General features: G+C 36.9%; 1 protein-coding gene across 4 annotated transcripts; it reads right to left on the minus strand.

Moving 5' to 3' along the window:
• Positions 1-16,998: 16,998 nt before the first annotated feature.
• On the minus strand, positions 16,999-27,399 carry LOC110630261 (18S rRNA aminocarboxypropyltransferase). 4 transcript variants are annotated; one of them, XR_006348266.1, is made up of 11 exons: positions 27,059-27,399; positions 26,946-26,974; positions 26,778-26,824; positions 26,319-26,477; positions 25,270-25,310; positions 24,738-24,874; positions 23,596-23,686; positions 20,506-20,577; positions 19,908-20,020; positions 19,461-19,823; positions 19,267-19,319 (listed from the first exon to the last, which is right to left on the minus strand). XR_006348266.1 is itself a non-coding variant. In XM_021777671.2 (10 exons), the coding sequence occupies exons 1-10, from the start codon at positions 27,136-27,138 to the stop codon at positions 17,246-17,248; spliced, it is 792 nt and encodes a 263-aa protein (XP_021633363.1). In that variant the 5' UTR covers positions 27,139-27,399; the 3' UTR covers positions 16,999-17,245. The 4 variants fall into 4 exon arrangements, 3 of the variants coding, with proteins under 3 accessions (XP_021633363.1, XP_043805671.1, XP_043805672.1); XM_021777671.2 differs by lacking the exons at positions 19,267-19,319; positions 19,461-19,823 and adding an exon at positions 16,999-17,361 and having other exon boundaries at positions 26,412-26,477; XM_043949736.1 differs by lacking the exons at positions 19,267-19,319; positions 19,461-19,823 and adding an exon at positions 16,999-17,361.
• Positions 27,400-27,880: the final 481 nt, after the last annotated feature.

Genomic DNA, 27,880 nt, shown 5'->3' on the forward strand with positions numbered 1-27,880 from the left:
AACTTCACAAAGGTTATATTTGTCTGGATATTCAATCTTGTCAAAAGTTTATCTCACGTCACGTTTTGTTTTATGAACAGGTGTTTCCTTTTTGCAAGCCTAGTGATAATTCCATCTCTACGACTTCAATAGTCTCTCCCACTTCGGTTCCATTGCCGCCTATACCGCAACATAGCAACTATTCGGGGATTCTTGGTGCTAAACCGTCTTCACAACCTGCACAAGTACCTACATCTGATGTGGTACCTTTTAATCTTTCGCAAGAGCTGGCTGCTGCTTCACCAAGATCAGCAGGTGATATTGTGCCCACTGCCGAGCCAGTCACACCAACGTCTGCCTCACATGAACGGTAGCCTTTCGACACTAGTTCTACACCAGGTGTTGCAGAAATTCTCGCCTCTAATGATGCACAGGTCTCCTCTCCGCCGTAAGAATTGATTCAGCGCCATCAAATGGTCGCCCGACGTCAAATGGGCTCTTTAAAACCGAGGTTGCCTTGGTCTCCTACATTGAATCTTGTCCAAACTCAAGCTGTTCCGACTTGCTTCACGCAAGCTAACAAAGATACTAAGTGGCGCAAGGCTATGGTAAATGAAATTAATGCCTTACTTCACACACACACTTGGGATTTAGTTCCAAGAAGTCAAGCTCAAAACATTGTTGGATGTAAATGGGTTTTTCGACTCAAGGACAAAGCTGATGGTAGCATTGACAAGTACAAAGCACGTTTGGTAGCAAAAGGTTTCCATCAAAGGCCGGGAATTGACTTCAAGGAAACCTTTTCTCCTGTCATCAAGCCCACAACCATACGTATGATTTTGTCTCTTGCCATTTCATTTAATTGGAAAATCAAGCAATTAGATGTTTCTAATGCATTCCTCCATGGCGATCTTGATATTCCTGTTTTCATGGAGAAGCCTCCAGGTTTTATTGATCAAACAAAGTCTAATTATGTTTGTCGGTTACGGCGCTCTCTTTATGGTCTACGGCAAGCTCCTCGCCAATGGTATTCAAAATTGGTTCACAATCTTACTCTTCTTGGTTTTACAAGATCCAATGCTGATTCTTCACTCTTTATTTTTCGGAAAAGTGAACACGTTATTTTCCTTCTAGTTTATGTTGACGATATACTTGTCACCGGTTCTGATCCACTTATCATTCAACATATGGTTACTGTCCTTCAAGCTGCTTTTTCCATTAAAGATTTGGGTACTTTGGATTATTTCTTAGGTATGGAGGCATCATGGCAGCCGGCTGGTCTTTTACTCACTCAGCGAAAATATATTCAAGACTTGCTTGTCAAAGCTAAAATGAAAGATTGTAAAGATTTTACTACCCCAGCTAGTGTCAAAGATAAAGCTACTATTGATGGTCGATCCTTTGATGATCCTACTCTCTATCGATCCATTGTTGGGGGTGTAATACCCGGCTAGACTCCGGTATCGGAATTTCCTACCGTCCGGTGGAATTTCGGATGTCGGAGACCTCTAGAAGGGTAAAACCATGTTTTCATGAAATGTTTTAATGTTTCTGAATAAAAACAACCTTAAGGAAAAACTCAGGTTCGGCCGCCGAAACTCGAAGTTCGGCCGCCGAACATGCATGCACTTCGGGAGTGCTTTAGGCCCCCGAAGGCATAAGTGAGGAAAGTCCAGGTTCGGCCGCCGAACATGGCATGCATGCGGAGGCACTTTCAGCCCCCGAACGTGGCCTGGCCAGCCACTATAAAAGGGTCCCTTAGCCGAAAACGGGCGAGCTTTTTCCCCATTTTCGGCCAAGGTGAGTCCTTCCACCATTCCTCACCATCTTTGAGTTCTTCCCTTCAAATCTTTCAAGTTTTTCACAAGCTTTTGCTTTGTTTTGAAGATTTTCGAGTTTAAAGCAAGTTTTGGAGCTTTGAGGTTCAAGAACTCAAAATCTCCCACCTTCGAGTTTAGGACGTCTCTCTCTCGATCTTCAAGAGGTAAGAGCCGATCTTAAGCTCATTTCATGTTTAAAGTAAGTTTTATGCAAGATCTATGGGGTAGAATGCATGTTTAGCTCATAGTTAGGTTTTTGAGTTAATGTTATGTTTTGAGCTTGTATGATGGATTTGAGTTGTTGTTGTGTGTTGTAGTTGGGGTTTAAGTTAGTTTGAAGCCCCTAGGAGCCAATGTATGTATATTTGCATGATTTGGATGAGTTATATGCATGTTGAGGGATTTGGGAGGCAAATGTGCATAAAGGAGCCAAGTTTCTGCCCTTTGGCAGAAACCAGGTTCGGCAGCCGAAGGAACTTTCGGCCGCCGAACATGGCTGGGGAGGCAGGCCTTTCGGCTGCCGAAGTTGCCCCTGAAAAGAGACTTTCGTCTCTGTCTGGGACTTTCGACCGCCGAAGGTGCCGCCGAACCTGCCTGGGTTTCGGCTCTGGAGGGACTTTCGGCCGCCGAAGGTGCCGCCGAACCTGCCCTGTTCTGCCTTCCTTTGCATGTTTTTGCATGATCGTTTTGAGGTGTTTTAGGGGGTTTTTGGGGGATGTTTTTAGAGTTATGTCCTAGTTGTTTGGTCCCTCATTTGAGTCCACCTGTGTAGGTTCGGACCCGAGGAACCGAGGACCCCAGCAGTGAGTTCAGCTGCTTCTGAGTCGGTAGAGCTTCAGCCAGAGGTGAGTGGAATGTCTTTTATGCTTTAAATAAATAAATCGGTTTTAGCATGATTCACGCATCATGAATGCCATGAAATATAATAGGATGCTTGCATTAGAATCACGAATATGTTGCATTGCATATTATGTTTGATGATGTGGATGAATGTTGAATGATCCTTTAGTCCCCATATGTTATGAGGATGATGATACGGTACGGAAGACCAGTGAGGCCCATTCTACGCCCCTGGCACCATGTAAGAGAAAGACCAGTGAGGCCCATTCTACGCCCCTGGCACAGTTGGTCCATGTTATGTTATGTTATGTAAGAGAAAGACCAGTGAGGCCTATTCTACGCCCCTGGCACAGTTGGACCATGTAGGGGACTATTGGTGACAAATTCATCCTTGATGTGATTAGCTGTGATGTGATGCATTTCATGTTATCATATGTTTTAAATGTTTTATTATTCTGCTCACTGGGCTCTTGTAGCTCACCCCTTTCCCTAATCCCCCAGGATTGCAGGTACGGGCTAGACAAAGAAGTCAAGAAGAGTAAAGTCTTGTTATTGTAATAATTAGAATGTGGACATGACGGATTGTATAATGATGTTTGGATATGTAATGTAATGATATTGAGGTTTAGAAGTGTGCTTGACCATAGTTATTGTAATCCCTTTGATACATGATCTTAATGTTTATGGATGTCTATGTTTAGCCAACTCAACACATGTATTGCCACCCATTGGGGGCATTGATGAGATCCCACAGAGGGGTCAAGTTTATGATTATGTTTAGTGCATGCACAGGTTGAGTTTGGCGTATGAGAAATGAATGAAAGAAAAGTTTTAAATTTTTATGTATGATTGTTAATCATGTATGGGATAAACAGGTTTCCAGGATGTATGTTTGGCTTGCTACGGGTCCCGGCGGCCTTAAGTCGACCCGGATCCTAGCACCGGTAGCGGTCCGATTTTCGGGTCGTTACAAAATGGTATCAGAGCCCTAGGTTCATATGGTCGAACCTAGAGTGTCGGGCTCATAGAGGTTATAGAAGGTCAAGCACAATAGGAAAGATCATGTCCACTAGGATAGGATGTGGAGTCCTGTCTTGCATGATGATGTGAAATGCCATGATTATATGCATGTGCATTAATGATATGTGATGAGGGTTCATGTGTGCCCACATGAACCATATGATGCTAATGTTTGCTTGTTATGTACTGCCTTTCAGAAAACAGGATGAGAGGAACTCGTCGATCAGCAAGATTGACTGGAGTACCACCTGAGGATGAGGGCATGAGCGCCCGTCCTCTTACATTGCCTAGGGCAATGTCTAGTAGGTCTAACAGAGAAAGAGCAGTAAGAGACCCTAGAAGGTCTTTGGATCTGGGTAGAAGCAGATCAGTCAGAGGAACAATTCAGGGAGGAATGTCAGAAGGCATGGGGGATGATATGGATGTAGAGCAGAGGAGGGATGGCAGTTTGGGAGTTAGTATGTCAGAAGAGGGAATGGGAGAGTCCCAAGGAGGCACTCAGGCCTCGAGATTTGTTCAGCCACCCCACTACCCACACTTCTCACAAAATCCCGGGTATTCGATGGGAGGTACATCGGATTACCCTAGCTTCACTCCTTATCCCACACAGATGCCATACCCACCCTACTACCCACCATATTTACATTACCCAATGTATCCACCCCCACCTTACTATCCAAATCCAGCAAACCCTACCCCAGGGGATGTTGCACCACCTCCACCACCTACAGAACCAGCAGCCCCTGTTACTCAACCTCCTAGACCTAGCTCAGCCAGTGGGAGCAAGGTCAAGATGACCGACTACATGAAATTGGGTGCTCCTCAGTATGAAAAAGGGGATGACCCGTTTGTGTATCTTGAGAGGGTTAAGGTGATCACGGATGAGATCGGGGCTGATGATAGTAGAGCCATTCAGATGGCGGGGTTCACGCTTAAGTGCAAGAAGGCACGAGAGTGGTTCAAGAATTATGTGAACCCTAGAGTAGACAGCATGTCTTGGGAAGAATTTGCAAACGAGTTTGCAGGATGGGCTTTCCCAGATAGTTCAAGGGAGCTGAAGATGATAGAGTTTGAGCAGTTGAGGCAGACTGATGAGATGAGTGTAGAGGAGTTCACAGACAGATTCTTGGAGCTGTTGCCATTTGCAGGGCAAAACCTTGACACGGATCAGAAAAGATCAAGGAGGTATATCATGAAACTCCACTCTAGATATTCCTCCTTGATCCAGTCAGCAGATAGGGAGAGCTTCCATGCCATAGTGGATATGGCTCGGAAAATGGAGGCCAGTGCCATCGTTCAGGGGACAGTTAAGCAGTCAGTGGCGCAGCCTTCTGGTTCTAAGACCCCAGGCTCTTCTTCTTTTAGTGCAGCAGCTTCAGGTAGCAAGAGGTGGAGCAGTACCACCAAGAAGCCGAAGAAGAACAAGTTTTGGAACAAGGTCAAGTCTAGTCTGGGACTAGGGAATGGCTCAAGCTCTGGCGCGGATAATGCAGTTTGTGCTAAGTGTGGTAGGCTACACAGGGGAGTTTGTCAGGCTGGGACAGCAGCCTGCTTCAGATGCGGGCAAGAGGGACACATGGCTCGGGAGTGTCCTAGGGCAGCTTTTGGAGTACAATCTCAGCAGACAGCTTCTGGCAGTGTGGCTCAGCCAGCAGCTCCAGCCATGACTCAGGCCAGCGGCAGAGGCAGAGGGAGAGGGGCAGCCTCTTCTTCAGCGGGTTTCAGAGGTGAAGGTCCATCAGCTCCAGCACAGATCTTCACAATGACTCAGCAGGAGGCAGATACATCTAACACCGTGGTGGCAGGTAATTTAGTCATTGGTTGTTCAGATGTGTATGCCTTGATGGACCCTGGTGCATCTCATTCTTTTATTGCTCCGAGAGCCGTCCAGAGGTTGGGGTTGATGATCTCTGAGTTAGAGTGTCCTCTCTGGGTTAGTGGACCCAAGTGTGATCCATTAGTGGCAGAGTCAGTCTGCCAATGTAGTCCTATGTTTGTTGAGGGAAGATGCTTGTCCGCCGACCTGGTGGTTCTAGATTTGACAGATTTTGACATCATTCTAGGGATGGACTGGCTATCTACCCATGGTGCTACCTTGGACTGCAGGGACAATGTAGTCAGGTTCAGAGTTCAGGATGGGTCAGAGGTTGTCTTCAGGGGAGACAGGAGGGGTACACCTAGAGGTCTGATATCAGCTCTTCAGGCTCGTAGGTTGCTTAGGAAGGGATGTCAGGGGTATTTGGCTCATGTGAGAGAGCTTAGCAGTCAGGTTAGAGAGCCCGCCTCGGTGCCAGTGGTTAGAGAGTTTCTAGACGTCTTCCCAGACGAGCTGCCAGGTTTACCGCCTGCTAGGGAGATAGAGTTCGAGATAGAATTGATGCTTGGAACCCGACCGATCTCTATCCCTCCCTACAGGATGGCTCCAGCCGAGTTGAAAGAATTGAAGGAACAGTTGCAAGAACTGGTAGAAAAGGGCTTCATCCGACCGAGTACCTCACCTTGGGGTGCACCAGTTTTGTTCGTAAGAAAGAAGGATGGATCCCTTAGGCTTTGTATCGACTACAGGCAGTTGAACAAAGTCACTACCAAGAACAAGTATCCATTGCCAAGGATCGACGATCTATTCGACCAGCTAGCTGAAGCGGGTTGTTTCTCCAAAATAGATCTGAGATCGGGGTACCATCAGCTGAGCATAAGAGATGAGGATGTGCCAAAGACAGCTTTCAGGATCAGATATGGGCATTTTGAGTTCCTTGTAATGCCGTTCGGGTTAACCAACGCCCCTGCAGCATTCATGGATCTCATGAACAGAGTGTTTAGCCAGTACCTAGATCACTTCGTTATTGTCTTCATAGATGATATCTTAGTGTATTCCAAGAATGCAGAGGAGCATGCCCATCATCTGCGGTTGGTCTTGCAGACCTTGAGGGAACATGGCTTGTATGCCAAGTTCTCTAAATGTGAGTTCTGGCTGAGGAGCATTTCGTTCTTGGGGCATGTAGTGTCAGAGAATGGGATAGAGGTAGACCCAAGAAGACAGAAACTGTGGCTAACTGGCCTAGACCCACTTCAGTGACGGAGATCAGGAGTTTCTTGGGTTTGGCGGGTTACTACAGGAGGTTCGTTCAGGACTTCTCGAAAATAGCAGCTCCTCTGACCAGGTTGACCAGGAAGAACCAGAAGTTTCTGTGGACCGACCAGTGCGAAGAGAGTTTTGAAGAGCTTAAGAAGAGGTTGACTTCAGCACCAGTTTTAGCTCTGCCATCTAGTGATGAGGACTTTACAGTCTTTTGTGATGCGTCCCGTGTGGGACTGGGTTGTGTACTGATGCAGAATGAGAGGGTGATTGCTTATGCTTCTAGACAACTGAAGAAGCATGAGTTGAATTACCCCACACATGACCTTGAGATGGCAGCAGTAATCTTTGCGCTCAAGATGTGGAGGCACTACCTCTATGGGGTAAAATGTGAGATCTTTACGGATCATAAAAGCCTGCAGTACATCCTGAGTCAAAGAGATTTGAACTTGAGACAGAGGAGATGGGTAGAGCTGTTGAGTGACTACAATTGCAAGATTCAGTATCATCCGGGTAAGGCGAATGTCGTGGCAGATGCCCTAAGCCGGAAGTCACTAGGCAGTCTATCCCACATCACGGCAGAGAGGAGACCAGTGGTGAAGGAGTTTTACAAGCTCATTGATGAAGGTCTACAGTTGGAGATGTCTGGTACAGGTGCCTTGGTTGCTCAGATGAAAGTGACACCCGTGTTTCTGGAGCAGGTGGCTCAGAAACAGCATGAGGACCCAGAGTTAGTGAAGATTGCCAGGACTGTTCAGTCAGGCAAGGACAGTGAGTTCAGATTTGACAGTAAGGGGATCCTCCGCTATGGGAGTCGACTGTGTGTACCAGATGACATAGGGCTAAAAGGAGACATTATGAGAGAGGCTCATAATGCAAGATACAACGTTCACCCCGGAGCCACCAAGATGTATCAAGATTTGAAGAAGGTTTATCGGTGGCCAGCGATGAAGAAAGAAGTGGCACAGTTTGTGTCCGCCTGCGAAGTATGTCAGAGGGTGAAGCTGGAACACCAGAAGCCGGCTGGAATGCTTAACCCGCTACCTTTTCCAGAGTGGAAATGGGAGAATATAGCTATGGACTTCGTAGTGGGGTTACCGGTGGCATCCAACAGAGTGGACTCCATATGGGTGATTGTGGACAGACTCACTAAATCTGCTCACTTCATTCCTGTCAGGAGTGGCTACTCTGTGGACAAGTTGGCGCAGGTATATGTGGATGAGATCGTCAGACTGCATGGGGTTCCTGTTTCAATAGTGTCGGATAGAGGGCCCCAGTTCACCTCCAGGTTTTGGCGGAGTCTGCAGAATGCCATGGGTACTAGGTTGGATTTCAGTACTGCCTTCCACCCCCAGACTGATGGACAGTCAGAAAGGACCATCCAGACTATCGAGGATATGCTCAGAATGTGTGTGCTGGACTTTGGCAGTTCTTGGAGGCAGCATCTACCTTTGGTGGAGTTTGCCTACAATAACAGCCATCATGCTAGCATCGGGATGGCTCCATATGAAGCTTTATATGGGAGGAAGTGCAGGTCACCTGTTTGCTGGGAGGAAGTTGGAGAAAAGGCCTTGGCAGGGCCTGAGCTAGTAGAGATCACCAGCAGGGTGGCGCCCATAATCAGAGAGAGAATCAAGACTGCTGCAAGCAGACAGAAGAGTTATGCAGACGTCCGCAGAAGACAAGTAGAGTTTCAGGAGGGGGATCTGGTATTGCTCAAGGTGTCTCCAATGAAAGGAGTGGTTCGCTTTGGGAAGAAAGGTAAACTAGCTCCACGGTACATCGGACCCTTTGAAGTCTTGCAAAAGATTGGGAATGTGTCGTACAAGCTGGATTTACCTGCTTCAATGGCAAGAATCCATCTGGTTTTCCATGTTTCAATGTTGAGGAAATTTGTGTCAGATCCGGGCAAGGTTTTTAGTGAGCCTGATGTGGAGATCCAAGAGGATCTCGCCTATGTTGAGCAGCCAGTGCGGATCATAGACACCCAGATCAGAAAGCTAAGAAACAAGGAAATCCCGATGGTGAAAGTCCTATGGAACCACCACAATATGGAAGAGTGCACCTGGGAGACACGGGAGTCCATGCTCCAGCAATACCCTTACCTTTTCTGAGGTTAGTCCCTTGTGAGTTTATGTGTTTGTATGTATGCTATGTGTATGCCATGCTATGTGCTAGTTGAGGAACATTCGGGGACGAATGTTCTTAAGGGGGGGAGAATGTAATACCCGGCTAGACTCCGGTATCGGAATTTCCTACCGTCTGGTGGAATTTCGGATGTCGGAGACCTCTAGAAGGGTAAAACCATGTTTTCATGAAATGTTTTAATGTTTTTGAATAAAAACAACCTTAAGGAAAAACTCAGGTTCGGCCGCCGAAACTCGAAGTTCGGCCGCCGAACATGCATGCACTTCGGGAGTGCTTTAGGCCCCCGAAGGCATAAGTGAGGAAAGTCCAGGTTCGGCCGCCGAACCTCAAGTTCGGCCGCCGAACCTCAAGTTCGGCCGCCGAACATGGCATGCATGCGGAGGCACTTTCGGCCCCCGAACGTGGCCTGGCCAGCCACTATAAAAGGGTCCCTTAGCCGAAAACGGGCGAGCTTTTTCCCCATTTTCGGCCAAGGTGAGTCCTTCCGCCATTCCTCACCATCTTTGAGTTCTTCCCTTCAAATCTTTCAAGTTTTTCACAAGCTTTTGCTTTGTTTTGAAGATTTTTGAGTTTAAAGCAAGTTTTGGAGCTTTGAGGTTCAAGAACTCAAAATCTCCCACCTTCGAGTTTAGGACGTCTCTCTCTCGATCTTCAAGAGGTAAGAGCCGATCTTAAGCTCATTTCATGTTTAAAAAGATCTATGGGGTAGAATGCATGTTTAGCTCATAGTTAGGTTTTTGAGTTAATGTTATGTTTTGAGCTTGTATGATGGATTTGAGTTGTTGTTGTGTGTTGTAGTTGGGGTTTAAGTTAGTTTGAAGCCCCTAGGAGCCAATGTATGTATATTTGCATGATTTGGATGAGTTATATGCATGTTGAGGGATTTGGGAGGCAAATGTGCATAAAGGAGCCAAGTTTCTGCCCTTTGGCAGAAACCAGGTTCGGCAGCCGAAGGAACTTTCGGCCGCCGAACATGGCTGGGGAGGCAGGCCTTTCGGCTGCCGAAGTTGCCCTCGAAAAGAGACTTTCGTCTCTGTCTTGGACTTTCGGCCGCCGAAGGTGCCGCCGAACCTGCCTGGGTTTCGGCTCTGGAGGGACTTTCGGCCGCCGAAGGTGCCGCCGAACCTGCCCTGTTCTGCCTTCCTTTGCATGTTTTTGCATGATCGTTTTGAGGTGTTTTAGGGGGTTTTTGGGGGATGTTTTTAGAGTTATGTCCTAGTTGTTTGGTCCCTCATTTGAGTCCACCTGTGTAGGTTCGGACCCGAGGAACCGAGGACCCCAGCAGTGAGTTTAGCTGCTTCTGAGTCGGTAGAGCTTCAGCCAGAGGTGAGTGGAATGTCTTTTATGCTTTAAATAAATAAATCGGTTTTAGCATGATTCACGCATCATGAATGCCATGAAATATAATAGGATGCTTGCATTAGAATCACGAATATGTTGCATTGCATATTATGTTTGATGATGTGGATGAATGTTGAATGATCCTTTAGTCCCCATATGTTATGAGGATGATGATACGGTACGGAAGACCAGTGAGGCCCATTCTACGCCCCTGGCACCATGTAAGAGAAAGACCAGTGAGGCCCATTCTACGCCCCTGGCACAGTTGGTCCATGTTATGTTATGTTATGTAAGAGAAAGACCAGTGAGGCCTATTCTACGCCCCTGGCACAGTTGGACCATGTAGGGGACTATTGGTGACAAATTCATCCTTGATGTGATTAGCTGTGATGTGATGCATTTCATGTTATCATATGTTTTAAATGTTTTATTATTCTGCTCACTGGGCTCTTGTAGCTCACCCCTTTCCCTAATCCCCCAGGATTGCAGGTACGGGCTAGACAGAGAAGTCAAGAAGAGTAAAGTCTTGTTATTGTAATAATTAGAATGTGGACATGACGGATTGTATAATGATGTTTGGATATGTAATGTAATGATATTGAGGTTTAGAAGTGTGCTTGACCATAGTTATTGTAATCCCTTTGATACATGATCTTAATGTTTATGGATGTCTATGTTTAGCCAACTCAACACATGTATTGCCACCCATTGGGGGCATTGATGAGATCCCACAGAGGGGTCAAGTTTATGATTATGTTTAGTGCATGCACAGGTTGAGTTTGGCGTATGAGAAATGAATGAAAGAAAAGTTTTAAATTTTTATGTATGATTGTTGATCATGTATGGGATTAAACAGGTTTCCAGGATGTATGTTTGGCTTGCTACGGGTCCCGGCGGCCTTAAGTCGACCCTGATCCTAGCGCCGGTAGCGGTCCGATTTTCGGGTCGTTACAGGGGGACTACAATATTTAAGTCTCACTCGTCCTGAAGTATGTTATTCTGTTCATCGGGCATCTCAATTTATGCACAATCCTACCGAGGAAAATTGGTCACTTGTTAAAAGAATTTTGCGTTATTTACAAGCCACTTCCACATATGGCTTGTTTATATCCAAATCTCCTACTACCCAGCTCAACGTTTATTGTGATGCAGATTGGGCGAGTAGTACTTATGACCGAAAATTAACTTCTGGTTTTGCTATATTCATGGGCCGAAATCTGATTTCTTGGAGCTCTCGAAAACAACGAACCATTGCCAAGTCTTCCACTGAAGCCGAATATAGAGCCCTTGGGTTAGCAATTCAAGAACTTGTCTGGGTTCAGTCCTTGTTATGTGATATTGGTTTTGCTTCTCAAGTAACACCAAATGTTTGGTGTGACAATATTGGCGCCACTTACCTTTCTGCTAACCCCGTTTTTCATAATCGATCGAAGCATCTTGAGGTTGAGTTTCATTTCATTCGCGATAAAGTTCAAAAGAAAGAGATTCAAGTTCGTTATATTTGTTCAAAGGATCAGCTTGCAGACATTTTGACCAAACCTTTACCTAAAACTCGGCACAAGTTCCTTATGTCACAATTATCAATTCGATCATTCTCTACTGATTTTGCTCGAATTGAGGGGGCCTGCTAGTGTATTAGAGTTGTATTATGATTGAGTTATTATTTCCTAGTTAGAATTGTATTCTTGTTATACTTGGTATTCACGTGTACATGTATCCTATAAATACTCTTGTGAATAATATGAGAAGTAAGTCAGTTTTGCTGTAAACCTATTCTCTCTATATCTTACACTTATTATATCTGCATAGCAATATAATTTCTTAGAATTCTCTTTAAACTCTGAGATTCACACTCCTACCCACTTTCCACACTTGTAATTTATATTTATAAACTTTCTATCCTTTTGTCCATCTATCCCACTTAAAGATGACATTCTTGCGAATTTTAAGAGTGTAAATATTGAGAGAGATCGAGAGAATGAATGGGTGAGTGGTGAGTGGTGGGTGGTGAGTTTTATTTAATACAAAGAAAGTAATTTGGATATAACGAATAGTGTAACCAAAAAAATAAATAGAAACGGAAGTGTAACGAAGAAAATAGGTAAAAACGGATTAATATTTTTTTAATTAATAGAATAAAAGTATAAGTGTATTTTAATATATTTATAAAATTATAAGAGAATTTTAATTAGTTAAGAAAAATTATAGAGGCGTAATAGTAATTATTTCTTAAATTAAATTAATATTAATAGAAAATTTATATAAAAATTAAAGGGTTGGTAAACATAATTGAATAAAATATTTAGTTGATTATCAATCATAATCAAATTTATTAAAATAAATAAAATAATATATAATATTAATAATTATATAATTAAAATTTATAATAATATTTTGATTTATAAAAATAATATATAAATTATTTTAATAATATAATGATTAGAAATTTAATATTATTAATAAAAATATGAAAATAATTATAAATAATATATTATTAAAAAATTATAATAATGTATATTTATTAATAAAAATTTAGTTATTTTAGTTAATTCAACTACTAAATTAAATTTAATTGATCCGATAATTAAGATTCAAAATTTTTAAAAATTATTAACAAACTGAAATAAATGTTTGATATCAAATTTAAGTGAGATTCTAATGTTGATTTTAAGGGATAATTAAGATGCATCACATCCACCATTAGTTGCAAGGTCATTCATTTCCTTCAATTTATACCCTAATAAGGCTTCTTCGTCACGAGACTCTAAACTTCTCCGCCAATGATTTGATGATTGCTAAGAGGAGTGGGTGGCAACCAACGACAAAGCTAGAAAAGGATTAAGGAGACCACTGATTCTCTGAAATTTTTTAAAAATTATTAGTATAATTTCACACTAAACCCTAAAAAATAAGACTCACTCCTCCCTCCCAAACTTTTCTCGCAGCAACGTAGTTCCTTCACTAACAGCAGCCCCTCTCATTCAAAACAACACCTCTCTTTCTCTTTCATTATTATCTCATCCACAAAATTTTATTTTAACTTTCAAATTTTATTTGAAAATCTTCCATTTATTTTCTTCTCATCAAAAATTTTTAGGTGAGTTATTCTCTTATTATTTATTTTTTTTTGATATTATTTTTTATTATTAAAAATTAATATATACTTTTTATTTATTTCATTTGATTTTTAATCCATTATATTATTAAAAATTATACATTACACTATTAAACTTTGGGGAAATAAATTTTAATTTTTTTATAAAAATAGTTTTACGTGTAATATTTAAATTATTTAATGAAATATTTAAATGTAAAAAAATTAATTTTAAAAATAGAACACCTATGTTTAATAGGTAATAGCCTATATTAAATATTGATTTTATGAATCATAATTTAGTCTAATAAAAATTAAAAAAAGTTTGTGTAAACTTTAAATATTATTTTTATAGGGATAGAGCAATTCTTAAAAAAAAATTAATAAATGAAGAATCATCGTCAATGAATCCACGTGTTCAATTATCATTTAAGCATAAACTCTTTTTTCAATATTATTGCATGCTTGTGTTATATTGTTGTAGGTTCTCACAAAAGAAGAGATGTATTTTGAGAAAAACAAATTAAGAAAGTAGTTGAACCGATTAGAAATGAGGAAATGGCAATTAGATCAGATTTAAATAAAAAAATAAAAATTATTATTTAGTCTAAAAAATATTAAAAAATTTACTAATTGGTCCCTCGATTTTAAAAGATGTATTAAAATTTAATTAACGTTTTAAAAAGTCTAAAAGTTTGTTTTTTTATTAATTTTAATCATTACGTATTTTACTATTTAATCTCTATAATTTTAAAAAATTTATTAGATGGTCTCTTAAAATTTTAAAAAGTCTATTAATTATTTCTTTCGTATCATAAATATTTTAAATTTTTTTATAAATATTTAACAGTTAAAATTAACGAAAAGAATAATTAATACACATGAATTTTTCAAAATCAAGATTTATATTATAATATATTAGAACTGTAAGATTCGGATACGAATCTAACACTTAAATCATAAGTGGATTACGTAAATAAAAGATAAATCATGAGAATTGCTAGGAATAGATAGACTTATGGGCTTTTTGTCTAATCAATATTAATAAAAAAAATATTTTCTTAAACCTGTTTTGAGAAAAAAAAAAAATTCTACACCTAGGGCACTTTAACATAAAACCGCATCTAAGTGATATAAACTACAAAATAAACATAATTATATAATACCTTTATCGTGTCTTCAAGATACAGTAATTTTATTTTAATTTAACAAAATTGGCTTACTGCATCTCATAACTGTGGTAAGTCATTTAATATATATATATATATATATATATATGGAGAGAGGAGAGCAAAATTTAATTTAGATTGAAACAATCTATAGAACTGAACCAAATTAAAATTTGAATTCAGTTTAATAGGTCATCCATAAACCAAACTAAATTTGTAATATTCGGTTAAACTCCGACGTCGAAATTCTAACATTTCGATGAAATCTCCATCGGAATTCGGGATTTTGATATTGAAATTTTTAGAAAGGTAAAATAAAGTTTTCATAAAATGAATTTGAAATTTTTTGTTAAAGTTAGAGGAGTTTTAAAATTCAGTCGCCGAACCTTTAAGTTCGACCGTCGAATGTGACTTTTCCAGCCAACTATAAAAGGTGTTCAGCTTAAAAATGTGAGAACTCTTTCTCTATTTTCGGGCAGAGGTGAGTCCATGCATTCTCCGTGATGTTTTTGTGAAGTTTCTTCAAATCTCTTAAAGAATTCATGAGTTTTTACTTTGATTTTGAAGATTTGGATTGAATTTCAAGTTTTAGCTTTTTGAGACCCTTCGAAGATCGGTTACCCTCTTTTCCAAATCTTGGTTGTTGTTACCTTTATGTGTCCAAAGAGGTAAGTTTAATTCTTCTTTTTTTTATGTTTTCTGAAAGTTTTAAACCAGTATTACAAGTTATTAGCACATGCATAATTGATTATACTAAAGTTTTTGAAGTTTAAGTTAGTTTTGACAATGGATGATTTTCTCTTGGGATTTTGTTGATGCACATTGAGTTTGGAACATTTTTTGGGATTTTGTTGATGCATATTGAGTTTGGAACATTTTTTGAGCTCCTTTATACGTGTTATGGTAATCTTTAAGCTATTGCATGTAAGTTGGGTTTGTTTCTTGGCTATGAACATAGGGCAGAATTGGGTTCTACCTTACTGGAGAATCCAGGTTCAGCCGCCGAACCTGTCTGTAGAGGTAGCCATTTGGCCGCCGAACCTGTCTGTAGAGGTAGCCATTTGGCCGCCTAACCTGCCTCTGAAGGTTTTGACATTTGGATCTGTGAGAAACCTTCGGATCTGTGAGGGACCTTTGGCCGCCGAACCTGCCGCCGAAAATTTCCTGTCCAGCATTTTTCTGCTTATTTCCTACGTGTGTTCTTGTGTGTTTTTGTGTGTTCTTAGGGATTTCTTGGGGATTGTTTTAAGTATTGTAAAAGTTATATTTGGTCCCTCATTTAAGTCCATTTGTGTAGGATCGGATTTGAGAGATCATAGAGACTTGTAATGAGATAACTGCTTCAGGATTAGGTGCGCGTTAGCTAAAGGTGAGTAGAATTGAATTGATTTATTATTTTAAAAAAATCAAACTTTTTAAGTATGTTCATGCATCATGAATGCCATGTATATACAATTAGATTGTTTTTGCATTAGAATTCACAAATATAATGTATTGCATAATTTATTATTGTTGTAGATAGATATTGGATGACCCACTAACCCTTGAGTATATTATGATATGTTATGATGGATATAGAAAGATCAGGGCTGCTCATTCTACGCCCCTGACACTATGTAAGGGAAAAATACGTTATGAGCACTATGGACATGTTATGTTATGTTTAAAAGGAAGTTCCGAGGAGTACCCGTTGTGGGCCGAGTACTATTAAAATCTATAGAAAGTTACTGGTGACAAGTTCATCTTTATATAAATTATTTGTGTTATGACACATTTATACGATTATATATTTTATTAAATTGTTTTTTTATATTCCCACTATATTTTTGTAACTTATACTTTTCTCCTAACTCCACATTTATAGAGTCAGAATTAACTCAGAAAGTCGGTTAAGTTGTTAATATAACCTATTGTAAGTTATGGACATAAATTTGTGAACATATTTTTTCTCATCTCAAAATTTATCAACCGAGCAAGATAATTAATTTTAATTGAACTAAATTAATCAAACCAATCAATGTTATTTTATTTTTCGATTAGAATGAAAATTACTCACGCCTATATGTTATATTTGTATTTTATTTATTATACAGATCTATGTTATATTTATATTTTTTTTATTTATATTAGCAAAAATATTTATATTAGTAAAAGTATAAAAATAATAAAAAGCAGTACCAAATTAAATTTAACTCTATTTATTTGATAAAAATAACTTATATTTAAAAAATATCATAAAAAACATTTACGATAAAATAATTTATTTTTTATTATTTAACTTAATTTAAAAAATAAAATATATTAATAAAACTATATAGAAATTTTAATAAAAATCTCTGACTTAGTATTTTTTATAAAAAAAACTTATATTTTTTAAAATAACTTAAATTTTCTTTTAATTAAAAGAATATTTTCTGTTTATTAAAATTTTCTGAAAACAGATTTTCATATTTTCCTATGAGCCTTGATTTCATTCCCAATCTAGAATTGCGGAGACAAGGTTAGCAGCAGTAACCAGCAAGAACACACAAGATTATGTTGTGAAAGCTTGTATACAATTTGTCTGCTACCAGAATCATTCAAATACAAAATAATGCTTGAATTTAATTAACCATAAGAAAATACTTTGGAGCAGAGCAGCTGATAAATAAATAATAGCCTGATTCCTAATGCCTAGCATTTGCAAATTGTGCAGTGACTTTGATATTCTGACAACTATAGAGAAGTCCTCACCGTATAATCAAATATGATCATCTACCTATTCACTTTCATCATCACTTTCCTCAAAGTTCAAATGATTCATATTCCTCTCTAGTGGTGGAAGTCCATCTTCTGAATCACTAGAAGCGTCCTCATCTTTGCTTGTTTCTCCTCCTGTAGCAGAAAGTTGACATTTTTCAGTAGCTATTTTTCAGCTAGTGTACTGGCTTATTCAGCATCGTAATCACAAGGCCAAACTTGCCATAGTTATTAACACGATTCATTGTTGCAGACATAGCAAAATTGGCTAAAATACTAAACAAGTACTGAGAATATATTAATCCTTCCAAGTAAACTAAATTGCACTCAAGATTTCAAGATTGCTCACTGGCTCACCAGTTCCAAAATAGCAAATCTGGTAACCCAACGGATAAGAACAGAGTGAGGTAAAAATTACAATGCTTCTACATGTAAAAATTGACTCCTACAGCCCCTCAACTTTGTGTGTACTTTCAATTTAGTCCCTCGACTTCAATTTCTTCTTTAAAAACTCCTTTGACTTCAATTTAGATATTATTAGAGTCCCTGTTATTTCTATGTAACTACAACTAAAAATTATTTCCTTCTCTTCTCATTTTTCACTTAATTTCATTCTCTCCCACCTTTTTCACTCTCATAAAAGATAAGTTAGATAAATAAATAAGAAAAAACGGAGAATTTTGAAATTGTCCAAATTCATTTCATTATTTTACTATATATTTTTTTAGTTGTAAAATATTTAATTAGGTAAATTTTTAAATTGTTTTTCATAATAGTAGCTTCTAATAATCAGAAACGTTAAAGTCAATACTAATATTTAATAAAACATAATTATAATTCAAATTCATAATATTTATAAAAATATTTCACAAAATTTATGAACTATTTTCATTCAATTAATATTTGATATTTATTTTACTTATTTTTTAGTATTTAATTTATAAATAAAAGATGGCTATAAAAAATGAAAAAAAATTAACTATTACCAGAAATTTTTAATAACTCTTAAAGAATTAAAAGTATTATATGTTAAAGTGAAAAAATAGAAAGAAATTTATATTACAAGAGAGAGAAGAGAAAATTAATTATTTATATGTACCGACTTGAAAACCTGCAGTAACATGTACAAGGACTTCAATGATACTGAAGTTAACGTTGAAGGAGTTGGAGTTTTAAGAGCGAAATTAGATTTAATGGAGCAAATTGAAACACACACAAACTTCAGGACTCCAAGCGAAAATTAGCCAGTTTATTTGCATTGTTTTCATGAAAAAGATCCTTAAAAGTAGCATTATAATGCTAATAGAAATCCAGCTAAAAGCCTAGATGAGGCTTTTTAGGCCCGAAATCTCAAGGTGAACCGCATAAGAAAAAGAAACAAAACAAGAACAGAAGGGTCTGGATATAGCTTTAAATAACGGCTGTTAGTAACGGGTTTTGCATGAGCTCGTGGCCGTTAAAGCCTTGAAATAAGGGTGATAAAATTTTGTTGCTGCCGTTACGAACGTTATGTAACAGTAACAGCCATTGCAGGCCGTGAAGTATCGGCCATTCCTTTTCTTTTCACAGCAGGCTTCATATCATCTTTTTCTTTTTCCTTCACCAACAGCCTTAGTCACACAAATATGAATTATTGGAGGGTTCTTCACAACGGTCTTCATTCATATTCATATTCCAAAACAAAAAACTTAAAAAACATTCATATTTCCACGATGTTCTTTCACAGCAGCCAACCTATATTTACTGATATCAATCAACTTCTTTTCGACTCTCTCAAATTTCTCTCAAAGCCTTTTAAGTGTTTATTTGATATACTCATACGACTTAACAATATACAGAAATATAACAAATATACAGAAATATAACAAATAAACATAAAACTAAGTTATACAACTTAATTTTGTGTTTATTTAATATATCCATATCTGTTATTAAGTTGTATAATTTAGTTTTAATTATATTTTTCAAAATCTTTTACTTTCATGAGCTTTGCAAATTTTCTATAAAAAAAATTGCATAGTTGTAGCCGTTACCGTTCTTTTATGATTGTTTACCCGAGTCCGCGATATGAAAACCAGGGCTTTTGTTGTTTGCTGATGAAAGGAAAAATGCAGAAAGAGTGAGAAATGAGATTCTGTTGGAGAAATTCTCGGATGAAAGGCAACTGGAAATGCTAATAGATTTACGGCAGAGAAGAACCAATAGAAAATAGAAAAAGATGAAATAGAGGCAACCTGAGGATAGAGGCATGAAAAAACATTCTTATATTTCACATTATTGCTGAGGCAAGTTTCCTATCTTGCTGGGAGAGTTGCCTCCTGAGTAGTTTCTTATTTGTTCTTTCATTCCTTTGAATTGAGACTTCAGTAGGTCGGACTATCACAAAGAAGAGTTATCGTGGAAATCTGTATCTGCGGAACTGAACTTGTAACTGAAGCTGCTATTTCAGTTCAAGTGATTTGCTATTTTCCTGAATCTTTCCTTTTTCTACATTACATTAATTTCGTGTGCCTAGCTGTATCAACGCTTTCTGTTCTTTTCTTTTATATTATTTCTTCTGTTTTATTATTTCTTTTGTAATACACTTTTGAGTTTTCCTGGGCAAAAAATAACCGCAATTGGACTTTTAGCTGGATTTATGGGAAAATAGAAATCTTTGTCTAGCAGCAAAAGACAAGTACCTTGAACATCTGGGACAGCTTTTGGAACTTTATTTTGGAGGGAAAGCCAATCATTTTGGACAGAAATGATGGCCGCACTGTTTTCACACTCAGCATATGACTTTAGAAGTTCCCTGCATTAATTGAAAGATAAAACACAATGAATATGAAAAGTAGTTCATGTTGGCACATATCAAAAGAAATGTCAAACTCCAGATAGACATGAAACCATCCCAACATATGAATGTGTATGGATATATATAAGTAAACAGAGTACTGTTTTCCAAAAGTTCATTGATGCTTGAACCATTACAGATTTGCGACTCAAAAGTGACTTCGCAAGCCATTTATATCATTGAATTGAACACCCCAGAAGCCTGTCTAAAAAATTCAATGGGCAACAAAGGATGGCAAACATAAAACTTGGAGCAAACAACCTCAAGTTGACTTTTCTATGCTTATGAATAACAGAATTCAAAGGAATTTAATTTTTGTTTCACATGATTGAAGATAAGATTTAACAAATTCATATTGTTTTGAGTTCCAAAGGTAACCATGCTTCATAAAATGTTTATGGAAATCCTACTTCACAAAGAAAAAACAACGGAGAAACAAGTACCTGTTGAGGCTCAGGAATGCATGCCCCCATTTGAACTTGCCCAGCAACAAATTTGCAGTTTCCTCTTCCCCACTGTCAGAAAATACAATAATCATAGTAAGTTAAAAACGCATGAATTTGTGGCTCTTGCCCAGCCAAAAGTAAGTTTAAACAGTTCCCCACCAATATGAGAATTTGTGTTAAAAAGAATTAGCTTTTGGAGCTATCTTACTTAGACTTGGCTAAGAATATGTGCTACATATATGGATCCTGATAAACTAGCTATTTTTCATGATTCCACCCTTCAATTTTTAAGAATCAGTGAAACCTATGTTCGACAACTTATCCATCATCGTGCTTCAGATTAATGTGGGCAGTTGGGCCTGTTTTTTTTAGACTATAGGAAAACTAGTGGCTTTACCAGTATCCTGTTTTTGTTGAAGCACAGGAAAAACACAGTGGTTTCCCTGGTTTCAACAACTTGTTTTTCAAAAGTTAATTTGTTGGAATTGCATAACGAAATCTAGAAACAGAAAACAGTATAGTATCAAACGACCACGGTTTACATAATTCAGATATATCAATTACAACCATCCATACTAGCGATAGACAAGATGGCCTTCAGTCAGCACCTCCACCATCCATTCACCTACTGACACTGGTCACTTGGTTCACCAAGATTGCACATACACAAGCGCAACAATCACATATGCCATGTTCACAGCTGTCCGAACTAACATAACCAGCCAAAGCTACCAATCAATATTACTGCTACTAACATACTATCCTACCTTGCTATGGTTTTTCATCCCTTACATCTTCCAGTTTCATATTTCTCTATTCTAGCACCAAGAAAATACTAAGCAGTTCATTTTTGGTTCCCATGTTCTAAAAAATATGTTCTAATTGGATAGAAAAGAAAACTATCCTGTAACATATGAAACATGTTTTCTCTTAGAAGAGTTTATTAAACAACTAAGAAGCAACAAAAAATTCCATATTTATCAGAAAGTTGCTAGCTGAGTTAACAAAAACCATGTTGAAAACAAATTTTCTCAAAACAATTAAACAAATGACTATTTTTCATGATCATGTTCAGAAACATGATATGAGAAGAAAAAAAGAAACCTGGAACTTAAATATGCCACATGTTCTTACCAAGAACATCCATAAAATTCTTGAGGAAAAGAACTTTTTGAAATTATTCTCACAACAGGTGCAAAAAATACAGGAACTTTAGTCATAATTATAAATTATTAAAGGCATGCCTTAGGCACTATTCAGACTTGAGGCTTACCAATCTCCAATCCTAGAGCCTCTACAAGAGAAAGGCAGATGACATTCACCAAGCCCTTGCCTTATGTGCATAGGCATGCGCTTTGCTGAAGGCTCAAGGCTCTAGAAAGGTGTGTATTCCTTACTTCCATCTTCGGCAAACACACCATTAGCAACAAAATAACCCCTCATTGAAAATTTGCCAATCTACCAGAAACCAATACTGATGTACTTGGAAGCTTTTAGAATTAGAATAGCTAGTGATAACTAGTCACAAAAATCTCATCAAAGCACCACGCCCGTGATTACAAACATCACATATTTCCATTTTCAGTGCTAATTGTCCTTTTAATCCCTTTTCTCATACTTTTTTTTTAATATTCTCTTATTATCTTTCTCATATTAACTCGTATTTGGGCTTCTTAGTTTCTATTTTATCTAAAACAGTGCTTCTTTAAGTATTATTTACAATGTTATGTGGGTTCTCTATTTCAGTATTTTTTTCATTCTTTTTTTTTTCAAAGACACCAAAATATTATTTAGGTAATCCATTCCTCGATTTTTTTTACTTCTATTTATAAAGTAATATTAACATGTCATTTAGGTCCTTTATTTTTGGGTTATCTAAATTGTTTTCTCATTCTTTTCTAACACTTGGGCTACTTGGATTTTTTTGTGAAAATAAATAACCTAAGGTATTTTGAATGTCCAAAATTTGTGTATTTTATTTTCTAACAAGTTCTAAAAAATGATATTAATAATGAGGTTTACTTAATAATGCTTTATATATTGGTAATTTTAATAATTTTGGTTGAATGAAGCTCCATCTATTATTATTTTATTATATATTTAGTTGTTTATTCAAAGTTATTTTTTCGCCTCACCTTATTCAGGTGTGAGCCTGCACCTTAAACCTTAGACCTTGTGCCTAGACTCCAAGATCTCTTCAGGCCTTAGAATGCCTTGAGCCTTTAATAACTATGAACTTAGTAAAACGATCCAAATCGAAATACTGATATTACAGCAACAAAATATCAAATATATAACTGAAATAAATTGAAAGCAATACTGAGAAGTTCTATCAGATGTAACAAGTGGAAAAACTCAATTACAAAAATAGTTTAGAAGGCTATTACAGGCATGGCCACATTATTCTACCAAATGTTAGGAAAAATCTCTGAATATCCATCAATGTAATTGAGTATAAGAAAGGTAAGAGAATTTATTTTGAAGCTTTGTTTTGAACTCCATAAAGTTGACCCAATATTTCATAGCCATTTGGAATTATTAATTCAGTGGGACAACCATAGCATATGTTTCAGATGCCCAATTGCAGAGGATTGTGATCATTTATCTAATAGCCTCAAATGTAGATAAACATATTCATGAAAACAAATTTCCTTGTCTTGAAAGAATTTTCATCCACCATTTTTATCAAACTTCTGTCACACACAAGATTTTAGCAGCTATAGGTTATCAGCATCACAACAAAAAGCAAAAGGAATTAAGAGCTCCTCAGAGGCTCAGACAGAGAAGTTAAACAATATACTTTGGTTGAATGTAACAGCAAAACGCACTCTTTAGAATCTAAAACCTTTAGCAGAAACAGCAGTTTTTCCAGACAGAGCCTCTCCTTAAGCTATTAGACAATTATCTCACCCAAATGTAAAATAACAGATAATATATCCCAGGTCAACTTCAGTCTACATTTAAACGCTACCTAATTAATAATTATTTTTGAACCAACAGGATATAATGGGTTAAGTAAAAATACAACAGAAATGGCACATGATACTATCACCATTTCATGTGGGATTGAATTGGAAATTCTCGCACCATATTATTAGAGCTGCAGATAGTGCTTCTACACAAGAGAGCTCACAGGGTCGACCATAATTTACCGGGTTTGCGGCTACAAGCCATGGTACTGCAATTCATTAAAAAAAAAAATTCAAATTCAAGAGAAAACGTTCATTGGGTATAAGCATGGAATAATAGCTTAATTTAGATAATCACTGACATTCAACTATATATATTAATATCATAAAAAATGTGATCTTCATTTTCTTTGGAACATAATTGAACAGGATTACATCAAGCTTCATATCAACAGCTAGTTATTCCCCAATGACCATGCAACCTTGATTACCTTCTATTTCAGATGTCCATTAATAATAATTTAAGGGGTTATGACGTATGTAACTAATCAACTTTCAAGGAGCTACCTTCTTTGCAACATTTAGATCACCAAAAAGTTATCGTGAATATATATATATATATATATGTTTGTCATTAGTTTTGAGGTGTGGTCATTCTCATTCTCAATCTCAAAGATTAGTTGATTATCACAAATTTTTTTTTTGTATATTAATTTTATCCCATGTTCCAATGTATATTTATACTACTGCAAATACAAATTAATAACTCATTTTCCAAAGCAACATAAACTTGTTCATCAACCTTCGAGATTACTTGTGTCTATCATTCACATATTAAAATGCTACTCCATAACAAGACTGTAATAACAACCTCAGGAAAGAAAGAAATGACAGACACATCACCCTATCAAACTTACTTTTTATCAAAGTCAGTGGCAAATCTAAAACTACAAATAAGGAAAAAATCTAAATAGGGCCACACAAAATGAAAATCATGGAAACACAGAAAAAATCCTCAATTAACCACATCCTTGTGGTTTTGTGATGAAATTAGGCAAACATACTCCATGCTTATGGTGAAAACTGAGGGAATTCAACAATAGAGATGTTATATAGATCTTCAAACACAAGTGATAAGGATCATTACAAACAGTAAGGGTAAATAAGTCTGTGTATATACCAATGAGCCCTAATGCAAAACCTGTATAAGATACATATGCATATTTTCTGGTAAAGGAAAATGCAAGATCATCTAGTTATGTTCTTATGCAGAATGATATATTTTCGAAAGGTATAATTTAAGAAGAATAATGTTCATACACAAGCGAGGAGCAGCACAGCGTAGTTTCACAAATGGTACATCTCCCAAGCGCGCCCATGAGCAATCCACAACAGCTAATCCTCTCCTCTTTATTAAGAAATGATCTTCTCTAGAGACACATTGACTCCCAACAGGACTGCCAGAAGAGACAAACAGCAGATAATAACATGAATGAAAATTTTCACAAATGCCCCTAGCCCCACATAATTTGCATTGTTTACATTATTATAATTTCTAAGATTGTGCAGCATGAAATCACTATGCTAAACATCTGTCGCACTTGTACCACTTCCTCCATCCCAGTTGGCATGATTTTTCAAAATCAACCATACAGAAGCCCCAATAATTAATCATTTACATTCTGCAAAGCTCAAATCACTTAATAGACTGACATCGGGTGGGGGATTATCTCGTGAGTGCAACAATTAGGAAGAAAAAAAAAGGCATGAAAAGATATAGCAAAAGAAAAACCATTCAAGAGGAACGAGCTACATTAGCTATATGCTAATGAACAAAAGTTGCTGCTATTACCTTAAAACAATGCCACCAAAACCACTACTGACCCGCAACTCCTGCATAAAATCATTCAATAATCCATTTAGGGAATGAGAAATAATCTATTTTGCAAAAGTCATGCATAAGGCTTCAAAAGCACATAAACCAACTATCTTTCAAAAATTTTGAAGCGGCTTCACGTAGTACCATTTTATATTTGAGATTTTTGAACAATGCCATCAAATGAAGTTCAGTATAGAAAATGGTGACCTGAGCCCTGAGGTTTTAAACCCTGAAGTGATACCTATGGACAACCTTTGCTATTAATTAATATGATGATTGTATGATGACCAATCATTCAAGTCTATCACCCATCACATATTTATCTTAATAAAGCAATGGACTCGACTACCTCAAATTCACTTAGGGCATGTTTGCCATTGCTGTTGCAACTGTTGTTGGGAAAAACACTGTCTTAAATATAATAGTTAGAAAAAACATAATTTAGTAATAAGAAAACCAAAATAACAAAACTATTTTAACAAACTATTTTTCTCAACAACATCTAAAATGCTGCTTTTTTAAAAAAAAGTGCTTTTCTGACCCCCCCCCCCAACCCCAATGCCAAACAGAACCTTAGATTTTTTTTTTTTTTTTGTCAATAACAGACTCTTAGATTGACTGACACATAAGTCACTGCAATATCAATGGGATATACTGTCAATCCAGTCTTGTAGTTTCATTTTTCTTTTCTTTTTTGGCATATTATATTTTCCACCTTCCTTCTCAGCACATATATCATCGTCTTTCATTCACCCTTTCTACATATAAAACATAAATATTTAAATAATCCTAAATCTAACAAGTTTATGCACCACCCAACAGCAAAAGAAAAGATAACACGTTAAATATTGAAAAGTCCCATCATATTCTTACTAGTTATCATGAACCATCTTAATGTGATAGAGGTTTTATGCAAAAAGTACTCTTGCATATTCAAGCATGTTAAATAACCTAATTCAAGATAATAAAAATTGTCGTGTACAAAAGACTGCCAGAGATCCTCCTATCAATGGCCATATAACCTGGTCAGCATAAGACAAACTCCAATTTAAGCATAATGAGAATCCAATCAGCTGAACCATAAAACTAAAGTCGAAAGTTGTACAGATACTTTCTTTCAACAAACCAAATCTTGCAAGCTTGCGGCCTGTACACCTTTTTGCGTCACATTGTCCAAAGTCCTGAACAATAAAGTACAACCAATTACATCAAATGCCTAGAACTAAATCCGTTAACAGGAATCAAACATTAAATTAAATCACCAACTCCATTCTTAACAAAGATTCAAGTTACAGTTTACCGTATGAAATCATACAGAAATTGATGACAGTGAAATGTAAGAAAACTGGTTAAACAATCACGAGGGGACATTAAAGACAAGGACATCAATGGCAAAGGAATTATAGAACGTATTGAGGAGATATACATATAAAGAGAGAGAGAGAGAGAGAGAGAGAGAGAGAGGAGTAAGAGACACATACCCACATTGCAAGCTGAATTACGGGGACGTTTGTATCCTCCTCAGGAACTGCAAGCAGTAAGAAAATTTATTTTGAAGTAAAAGAAGTCACCACAACAGACACCATATTCAAAAATTGATAACAAAAAAAAAAAAGAAGAAAAAAATGACTGATGAAGTAATTTAATACCTTGAGCAGATGGAAGAGACTCATCTTCCCTGTAAAATTAGAGCAAATACAAATCTTTCAAACAAGAAATTCCCAATACCGATATGAAATTTGAGGTCCAAAACTGGAACTACCTTTCAATTTGAATTGTCCTGCTGGATTGTCCACGATGGGAATGTTGGGTTTTGGATCGCCTGGGTTTATTATGCCCCATTTTTGGTAATAGTATATAAATACCAACCGAATCAAATAATATAAAGTTGAAAGGTATGCTGTTTTCTGGCCAAACAGCGTTTTCTTTTAAAAGACAATTGGGTTCTGAGAGCTAGCAACGAAGATTTCAGAGCTACAGGGTTTGCTTTGTTCTATCTATGAAAGTTGAAACGGGAGGGACAGGAAGCATCGAACCTTCAACTCGCAAGTAGTAGGGTTTATGTTAGCACGTGATATTCAGGTCCAACCAGACTGCACGTGTTATTCAAACAATTATTTTTGAAGAGCTAATCTTATGCTTGTTGCCACCAAGGTTTGCATTCAAACAATTATTTTACAATATAATTATATCACTACAACTTTAATAAAGTTTTTTAGATAATAAAATAATTAATAAAAAAAATAATAAGACTTTTAATTATTAAAATTACTAATAATTTGTATTATATTTTATTATTTATAATGTTACTAATTTATCATTTCAAACTCTCATAATAATAATAATAATAATAATTTGCTACTTTTTCTATTTTTTAACGTGTAATTATTAATTTGTACTCATTGTACTCGTAAATTTAAAATTTTTATTATTTTATATAATATATTATAATATATTTAATTTAATAACTAATAAATTTTAATTATTTATTAGAATAAATTATTTTTAATTATTTTTACATAATACTAAATAATCTTTGTAGAAAAATTAAATAATAATAAAATTAAATTTTTATTGATTTTAG

The sequence above is a fragment of the Manihot esculenta genome, chromosome 13 (genome assembly GCF_001659605.2).
Source record: "Manihot esculenta cultivar AM560-2 chromosome 13, M.esculenta_v8, whole genome shotgun sequence".
NCBI lineage: Eukaryota > Viridiplantae > Streptophyta > Magnoliopsida > Malpighiales > Euphorbiaceae > Manihot > Manihot esculenta.